At 34.6% G+C, this 9,350-nt stretch overlaps 2 protein-coding genes across 2 annotated transcripts; both read left to right on the forward strand.

The window, feature by feature from the left end:
• Window positions 1–866: 866 nt before the first annotated feature.
• LOC136233446 (cytochrome b561 domain-containing protein At4g18260-like) lies at window positions 867–3,125 on the forward strand. Its single transcript, XM_066023103.1, has 4 exons — window positions 867–1,164; window positions 1,244–1,402; window positions 2,264–2,412; window positions 2,634–3,125. Exons 1-4 carry the CDS (start codon window positions 1,069–1,071, stop codon window positions 3,001–3,003), a joined length of 774 nt encoding a protein of 257 aa, XP_065879175.1. The 5' UTR covers window positions 867–1,068; the 3' UTR covers window positions 3,004–3,125.
• Window positions 3,126–5,607: 2,482 nt separating this feature from the next.
• On the forward strand, window positions 5,608–8,611 carry LOC136234213 (urease accessory protein G). The gene is made up of 7 exons (XM_066024006.1): window positions 5,608–5,762; window positions 5,838–6,020; window positions 6,205–6,265; window positions 7,080–7,281; window positions 7,577–7,698; window positions 7,810–7,914; window positions 8,329–8,611. Exons 1-7 carry the CDS (start codon window positions 5,671–5,673, stop codon window positions 8,410–8,412), a joined length of 849 nt encoding a protein of 282 aa, XP_065880078.1. The 5' UTR covers window positions 5,608–5,670; the 3' UTR covers window positions 8,413–8,611.
• Window positions 8,612–9,350: the final 739 nt, after the last annotated feature.

Below are 9,350 nucleotides of genomic sequence, written 5' to 3' on the forward strand. Positions count from 1 at the left end.
ACGGCTAACATAAACAATGTATGAAACATATATTTCTTGTAACTCCAAATTCGCAGAGGACAAACTGTAATCCAATCTTCATCATCTGAACCATTTCGAATCTCCAGATCTGAGTCATTTTTTTTTGCAACCACATAGATACAATGATCTACGGATAAGATCTACCTCTTGCTTAGTTAGAAAAATATAATAAAAGTAAAGATTATAAACAACAGATGCAGTTCAAACGGATTAAGGGATCCGACAAAATATATGAGATCCAACTAAAATAAACTTAATGAACAAATAAAAGAAGAAAAATCTAGGAAAACAGAACGGTCCCTTCTTCCTCCTCAACTAGATAGCAGCAACCGAAAAAAGAAAGAACTCCAAAATAGTAAGAATTTGTCTGGGGAATCGAACCTCAAACCTTTTGAGCAGAAGTTCAACGCCTTACCACTCGGACCAACCGTCGTTGACATATAACATTTGTTTATTATAACATGGTAATATGAATTTAACTGGATGATGGAATTAAAGGGTCCAAAACTCAATTGCAATAATGAAAATAAGAGCTTTTCTACATGAGAAATAATAATGTTATACTGGTCTCATGTAAAGCCACAATTGAAAATGATGTACCTCCCATATCCTATCTTATCTCTGTCACCACTTACAACTATAACTTCACTTATTTATTTTTTGTTCTTAACCAAAAAAATATGAATAATTGTACAAACTTTCTCTTAAGCTTACTAATTTGGACAATTAATTGATGGACTTATGATAAATCTAAATTCCTAGGAATCCACACCCTATAATATAAAATGTAATTCATGAATACCAAAAAGAAATATAATATGTCCAAATTCTCCACCAACCAATTCAGTTTTCTGCAACTGCAACGCAATGTCAACCCCACTTTCTTCAAAATTAAACAATTTAATCATTTCCACTTACTTTCTTTTTCTTTTTTATTATGTCTTAAATATTAACTTGATATTCTGCTTCTTGCACAAGATTGCAACCCTCACTTGTTTACTTATAAATCCATAACTGTATATTGCTTTCATTTCATTTTCTCAAACAATGCAAAAGTTGCAGTTATTGGTAGCACATTTGTCTGTTACTTTTTTACCATTAGTTTCATGTTTATTATCCCATGAAGATGTCAGTGCTCACAAGGTATAATATTAATTTAAACTCTTTTCTTTTGTTCTCTGATCTGATGTTCAACATTGATTTGAGTATCCCAAATATGCAGTTAAGTGGTAAGAAGAAAGCTGATGTTGCTGTTCATGGGATTCTTTTATGGGTTTCAATGGGATTCTTAGCACCTCTTGGTATTCTTATTATCAGAATGTCTCATAAACAAGAAGGTCCAAGAAGAAAACTTCTCTTCTACCTTCACTTCATTTTCCAGGTATGTTTACAATTTTCTTCAGTATTAGAATAGTTTTTAAAACAAATAGAAAAAAGAGAAGGAAAAAACCCTATGAATGGGACCACTGGTATATACATTTACAGTATTTCTCTTTTAGAGTCAATAGTGGTGATAGTGCAATATCTTTACCCATTTTCATCATATCTATCTCTCTTTCACTTTAATTATGCTGTCTCTAATATTTTAATTTTTTTCTTTTTTCCTTTTTACTTATACTATAAGGCGGTTTGTTTCAGCTGTTACTGTTTGCTGCTTGTTGTTGCGGATAGACAGTAGTTGTTTTTTCTGCAAAAAGCAGCTGTTTCAGAATTTTACCAAACGCTTTCTATCTCATGTTTAATATTGAAAGACAAAAACCAATTTCGAAAAATAGAAACAAACCCGCATTGAGTAATTTTGAGAGATAATAATAATTATTATTTTTGGGTCTAAATGAATTTAAATACTATACTTACACTATATATCATGAATGCTTAAGAAGCAAGATGAACAAGTACTTAATTTTTAGGCTATTTTTCTATAATACAATTATCCTAATTAGTGTCGATTTGTTCTGATCAATGAGTGTTCTTTGTTGCTAAAAAGTATGCATGTGCTCTTAATCATTTATTTATTTATTTTAATTCTCAATTACCATTTCTTGATCTTCAAGAAAATCATTGCTACTGCTTTATTTTATTTTAAAATATGCAACAGTATATACCTACATTTTACCAGTTATTATGATGATTTTGGCTTCAATATTCATGTGATTAGATTAGATAAATATTATATTAGTAAATAATAATTAACCATACAAAGTGTTATTAATTAATTAATTAATTAATTTCCACTTGGCAGGTACTATCAGTAGTTATTGCTACAGTTGCAGCTATCATGTCCATAATATCCTTTGAGAATTCATTTGATAACAACCATCAGAGGATTGGTTTGGTACTCTATGCTGCCATTTGGCTGCAATCTATTCTTGGATTTTTCCGCCCTCTTAGGTATCACATTAAATTTCAATCAAACAGACCTTCTGAATTTACAGGATGTCTCGTTAGGTCTCTGAACTTGCTTAAAGTGATATAACGAGACACTCTATAAACGGTTTTTTAAACCAAATTCAAAGGCTAATAGTGTATTAAATGTTTTATGAATAAAAACTGTGATTCTGGGTTTTATTGTTAATTCATGAATTTGTAATAAAATTTGGTGAATATTACAGAGGGAGTAAAAGGAGGAGTTCATGGTACTTTGTGCACTGGATACTTGGAACAGCAACATGTGTAGTTGGAATAATAAACATCTACACAGGATTAGAAGCATATCACAAAAAGATATCTGCTGGAAAAACTAGAATATGGGGAATACTTTTCACTGCCCAGATCTCCTTCATGGCTTTCTTTTATCTCTTTCAAGAGAAATGGGAATATTTACAAAAGCAAGGGCTCATATTACCTGATGATTCTGATCAGACGGCCATTAATAATACACCCATGATTATCCAAACTACACCATCTGATCATCATCATCAGAAGATAATGGTGCCTCAACAATGCAGCAAACACAATGCACTCAAGAATTTATTTGACTGATAGATCAATTTCTACTAATTAATTCCATTTTTTTTTTAATTTTTGATTTGGTTATTATATACTTTAGTTTTTGATGCTTGCACTTTATTGATCCAATTATATATCATAAAAAGTTATGTCAATTTAGTGCATGCATTAAAAAGTAGTAGAGTATGTAGAATTTGGGTATGGATTTAATTTCATGTGGTCCATTCCATATATGGAAATATCATAATTCTGCCTATAATTAATGTTTTTTGCAACCATAATGTGTATATATAATTAGATATTATGATAAATATTTATGTTGTTTGTTGATTATTTGATTTTATGATACAATTCTTATATACAGTGAAGGTGGTTGTGTGATATAATAATAGTAATGATAAGTTTTACTTTAAGTTTTTGCTTCATTTCATACGATTTTAAAGTTTCTTAATATAAGTGTTAAATAGTACAAATCTTGGTAACTTTATTTGTTAGTTTAATTTCAACACACATTATAAGATGGATTATGTTGTAGACACTTTGAATTTAAAGGATATTTACATGCGGGACTATGTCCAATATAATAATAAAATCTATTTATACTTATTAATGAGAAGTCGAGATCTGTGTTCGTCGTCTTGACACATGCGTTGGGATCAAGCCTCGAGGTATATTCCAAGGATCAAGTTAGTGGACAGTAAGGATATAAGCAGATGGAAAGTAGAGAGTAGAGAGAGAATGTAGTGATAGAATTTACCGTCCTTTGCTATGGTGAGTAGTGGTTCTATATAGGTTTTGGACTATGGGGTGGGTAATGATCTTAGTACCTTTGGGTCCTTAATTATGTTCAAGGGGAATATCTTGGATGTCCCGCGCGATGCACTCACCGGGGTTTGTGTGGTGTATTTTGGTAAAATTTTTTTTTTGGTAAGTTTATGAGGTCAGTGCTTTATTACCCTATCCTTGCTCTTTTCCGCCTTTCTTTTACATATTCCCCTTGGTTTAAGCCGCCTTTCTTTTACATATTCCCCCTGGTTTAAGAAGAACCTTTAGGTTTCTACAGTATGTCCAATAGTGATCTTAGTTCAGACAGTCCAATGGAGCAGTCAACGGAGAAGGTGGTAGCGGAGTCATTGGGGGAGTGTTTTGAACGAGAGTAGGGACCATCAGGGTATGTGGAAAGCGAAGGGATGGCTGAGATGGTGGTGGGTGTTAAGGGGGAAGATGTAAAAAAGTCATCTGTTCTACCCCATCTAGGTGGGGGTGTGGTTCGTGAGAACCAAATTGTGGTGATAATGAAATTGCCTGACTCTTTTCTGCCGGTCGAGTTGAGTTTGACCGTGTTTTACGATATGCGAGGGTGGATGTGGCCATAGGGACCGGGGAAGAATAGTTCATTCATGAGGCTTAGGGTTGTGAAAAGAATCTATGGTGTATCATAGGAGAAAATCGATTTGTTAGGAGAATGAGATGGTGAGAATTGAATAAGGTAAAGGTAACTCCCTTCCACTTTTTTCTATCTTCTTTTTAAGTTTTCAACACATCATTTTTAATATATCCAGGTGACAAAAAGAAAAAAAGGACCATGTCAGTAGGAGGACGCCCTATTAACAATGTGTGTGACCTATTCAAATGTAGGGTTGTACACGGGGCGGGTCGGGACGTGGATTGCGTTAACCATCTCTGACCACTGGTCTATCGGGGATTCCCGTCCCCGCCCCGAATAACATATGGAAAAATTTTGGCTACCATCCCCGCCCCGTGAGGAATCCCAATCCCCGCGGAGAATTCTCATCCCCGTTTAACTTTTTAATTTCCTCACTTTTTTTAAGGTTTTCAAGATTTTGATTATCTAAAATTCTCATCCTCGCGGGGAACGTCCATCTCCGGTGCATGCATTACTTATTAGCTTTCAATTTTTTTTATTTTATAATTTCTACTCTTAATTGTATAGGTTTCCGTTTTATTTTTAGAATATATTCCGTTTTAAAGCAACTAGGTTGCAACCATGTTACAACTCAATTTTTTTAGTTTATCTAAATCATATATATATTCTTTTAGTGTTTTTTTTTAATATTTAGGTATTTAGTCGGGGATCCCCAAAGGGGACATTCGGGGACGAGGATGGGGATGAGGACGGGGACGGGGATGAAACACTTATACCCATACCCGCCCCTGTCCCCGATTATCGGGGACAAAATAAAAATCATCCCTGCTCCATGGGGATCACAAACGGGAATTCTCCGTCCCCAACGAGTCGGGTCTCTAACGGAGATGGGAAATCCCAACTAATTGACAGCCCTACTCGAATGGAAGGGTAAAATGAGGAGGAGATCCATAAGAATGGATCATCGAGGATTTAGTGTAAAAATGAAAAAAAAAAAAATGATAAAAAAAAAAAAAAATGATGTTATCCTTAAAATAGAAAAAGTTTAGGAGTTGGGTTTTGCCTAAAAAAAAACATAGCGACAAAACGACATGCACCAGAGTGAACGACAAATGAGAAATTAAAATATTTGGAGTTCGACGACAGCGAACAAGGCACAGAAGAAAGCAACAATCTATATTTTTCAGTAAAACGACACAGTAAGAAATGAACAACCGCAAAAACGACATACCGAACACTAACAGTAACCATTGCACAAGCTTAGAGCTACTTATGCAAGTAGTTCATCACTGGAAAAATATCTGAAAATTGCTATGGCTTCTTCCGGTCATCAAAACCTAGAACATCATCACCATCACGATCATGATCATGGAGAAGAGCATCATCACCATGACCATACCCATGAGTAAATCTCTTAACATTTCCATTTCACATATACTTCCTTTTCTGGTTTCGAATTTTATGTTTACTGTTGGAACAGGAAAACAACTTCATCGGTAGGGAAAGATGGAAGGATATACCATAGCCATGATGGACTAGCACCTCACTCTCATGAACCAATTTGTTCCCCTGGCTACTTCACCAGAAGAGCTCCCCCAATCCTCTCTAGGGATTTCAATGAAAGAGCCTTCACTGTTGGTATCGGCGGCCCTGTTGGTACTGGGTATTACTCTTCATTGCCCTTCCCCCCTTTCTATTTCCTATGGGAAATGCAATTAACATATGCAATTATTGTTTTTCTTAGAAATGTTCCGATCTTATTTGTGAATTTACTTGTGTTTGTAATTTGCAATCCGATCCTAAAACTGAATAATAGGTGCTGATGAATCCCATTTCTTGCTGTGCAGAAAAACAGCTTTGATGTTGGCTATATGTAAAGTCTTGCGAGACAAATATAGCCTTGCAGCAGTGAGTTTCAATCTCGACAAACTTTTTGGGGTGTCTTTTACTTGTTAATTTCATCCATCCTAAGGCTTAGGTTTGAAGAATTTGAAATTCATACTTGCAGCTTTGAGATTTGGCAAATACCAATTAGTTCTGTCATAGTTTTTTTAGCTGATTGTTGATTTGGAAGTTAGTTCTCAGCCCAGATTAGTTTTCATTTGTGCTTTATTTATGTTACATAGAAGATATAATTTTGAAAATGCTCATATCGTATGGATACATACGAACTAGTTCTTCGGAATCTATGATACTAAATGGTTGTAATACTTTAGATCATTAACCACCCTTATTGTTTTCTTTTCAAGTTGCTGTTGCCATTGCCAAGTGCTTAATCATTTCATTAAAAAGCTTATTAATTTCTTAACCACTCTCACTGTCTGTAAAGGCATCTTAAGAGTGGCTTTAGACGTGTAAAACTTTGTAGGCTCATCTTGGAGATTATGTGCTAAATTCTTCATATGAGTTATGCTCCTTGAAGTTAGAACCAAGAAATTTATGGTCTCCGAAACCATAGCTTATGTGAATCTCTCTTTATGAGTTCCTTGTTCTTTATCACTGAAGGATCTCGTTGGCCTGATTTTCTGTTTCAGGAGGCCTGTCTTTCTTTCTATTTTTGTTCCCATTGCATCATAAAGGCACCTGAAGTTCTTCTTAACTAAGATATTTTGGATTTGTTGAAATGATACCAAAAATATTAATCACTTGTTTCTCATATTCTCTGTTCATATGTTCTTATCTGTTGGAATCAACTTGAGAGTTATATTGTTATTTATTTCAGGTGACAAATGATATATTCACAAAAGAGGATGGTGAATTCTTGATTAAGAATGGAGCACTTCCTGAAGAAAGGATACGTGCTGTGGAAACTGGAGGCTGCCCACATGCTGCAATTCGTGAAGATATCAGTATTAACCTTGGCCCTCTTGAGGAACTCTCTAAGTTATTCAAAACAGACATACTACTTTGTGAATCGGGTGGAGGTGAATTACTTTCTTCCGTGCCTCTTATTTCCAAGTTTACATAAGTAGTTGAAATGCACGCCAATCATGTCATAAAGTAGGTGTTTCATATTCGACAGTTTGCCCTTACCATGTCAAGCCTTGTCTTTTGGTCAGAATTTGGTGAAATTAACTAAATGATGAATAACTTTGCCAGATGCGTTTCTCAAATATCATGTACTTTACATAAGCACAAATAGTCATGACAAACTTTGTCCTCACAATGCAAAGTTTCTATGTGGAAATGATCTTCTACTTGAATATTTGTCTGGTGCAGATAATTTAGCAGCAAACTTCAGCAGAGAACTGGCGGACTACATCATATATATAATAGATGTTTCTGGGGGTGATAAAATTCCCCGCAAAGGTGGCCCTGGCATCACCCAAGCTGATCTACTTGTATGTGATTCCCACCTTCTTACTGCTGCTGCTTGGGTGTTCTTGATATGTATAGCTTTATCAAAGTCCAATGTCAAGTCTCCCGAGTCTGAACCATTTCCGTGATTCTAGGTTATAAACAAGACAGATCTTGCTTCAGCTGTTGGAGCTGACTTGGGAGTCATGGAGCGTGATGCACTTAGAATGAGAGACGGCGGGCCATTTGTATTTGCTCAGGTCAGTTGAGTAACGATCTTGCTTTCTCATGGCGTTTTTTTTGTTTTTTTTTACCAGGATGATGCCAATCTTATATTCTGTAACCTATAACTTATGGGATTTGTTTTCAAATTCAAATTTTAGTGCCTAATATTTTCATTGGGGGCAGAAAACATGGAGAAGAGAGGCAATGCTGAAACTGAGAATTTCAGGGAAAATAGATATTCATCAAAATTTGTTGATAGATATGACAGAAAAAGCACTTGTTTACACAAGGAAATGATGCATTTAGATGCAGCATGTTTGCTTGCAACTTTAACCAAGCCTCAGAGTCTTTTCTTGTTCAACAATATACTATACTAACTTTGGTTTGCAACATGGAAAATAAATCTTCTCTTGATGCAATTTGATTAAATATGTACTTAATTGACGCAGGTTAAGCACGGTGTTGGTGTTGATGAGATTGTGAATCATATTTTACAATCCTGGGAAGCAACAACTGGCAAGAAGCAGCATTGAGCTGCAGTTGAGCAAGTTTATTTCCCTTTGATTTGGGGTATTTTACAACTCAAAAGTGGACTGTACTTTATTATTCGAAGATATGAAGAGCAAAAACTTGCGAGTGGAATTGAGAACACAAAACAAATAAAATAATATCGCTGCAGTTAATTAGTGGTTAAGTTGCTCAATGAGTACCTGCTGCCACTTTGATGATTAATGAACTGTTCGTGATTGATGTGCTAATTATTTCATTATGGTTGGAACAAAGTGCGGGTAGAATTTTGCTCATCCACTGATCTGATTTATTAAAATCCTAAGACGGAGATTCAAAGCATCATGAGGCTTAGATTTAATAAGCCAATATCTAACGGTGAATGAGCAAATTCACTTACTCATTAAGGTGCATGTGAAAATTCCTAATGATGGGAGTTTCATTCATGTACAGATTTTGATTTTGGTTAACCTATTTTGGTTAACCTAGTGCAGGTGGTTGGGATAATTCATGTTAAAAATTGAAACTAGGGTGATGATATTTAAATTGAAACCAGGGTGATATTTATGAGTTAAGTTTAACATGGGATTTGAATTTTTTCCCAAATTGTATTGGAATTTGGAGATCTTCCCTGAAACTTATTGAAAAAGAAAATCTCTGATTGAACTTTTTTAATTTAAAATGAAATGTGAAATTTTAACATTATTTGAGAATCTCTAACACTAGCTAATTAATTATTTAAAATAATATAAAATATCAACAAATCAAAATTTGTGTTATTGCTATAATTATTTTTTGAACAGATTGCTATAATTATTTAAGGGTTAATTAGGTGTAAAAATATTTTTAATGTTTTGGATCAAGAGCAATTTTATCCTTAACATCTACCTCTAATGTTTGTAGCTAAGAGCAATTTTGCCCCCTAACGTTAATGGGAATTTGTTGGCCAGTATGGAGCACGGGG

The sequence above is a fragment of the Euphorbia lathyris genome, chromosome 6, assembly GCF_963576675.1.
Source record: "Euphorbia lathyris chromosome 6, ddEupLath1.1, whole genome shotgun sequence".
Taxonomy (NCBI): Eukaryota; Viridiplantae; Streptophyta; class Magnoliopsida; order Malpighiales; family Euphorbiaceae; genus Euphorbia; species Euphorbia lathyris.

Coding starts and splice junctions, on each gene's coding strand:
- LOC136233446 (XM_066023103.1), top strand. CDS start 1,069: ATGCAAAAGTTGCAGTTATTGGTAGCACATTTGTCTGTTACTTTTTTA. Junction 1,403..2,263: donor ACCTTCACTTCATTTTCCAG/GTATGTTTACAA, acceptor TCCACTTGGCAG/GTACTATCAGTAGTTATTGC. Junction 2,413..2,633: donor GGATTTTTCCGCCCTCTTAG/GTATCACATTAA, acceptor TGAATATTACAG/AGGGAGTAAAAGGAGGAGTT.
- LOC136234213 (XM_066024006.1), top strand. CDS start 5,671: ATGGCTTCTTCCGGTCATCAAAACCTAGAACATCATCACCATCACGAT. Junction 7,699..7,809: donor TCACCCAAGCTGATCTACTT/GTATGTGATTCC, acceptor CCGTGATTCTAG/GTTATAAACAAGACAGATCT. Junction 7,915..8,328: donor GGCCATTTGTATTTGCTCAG/GTCAGTTGAGTA, acceptor TAATTGACGCAG/GTTAAGCACGGTGTTGGTGT.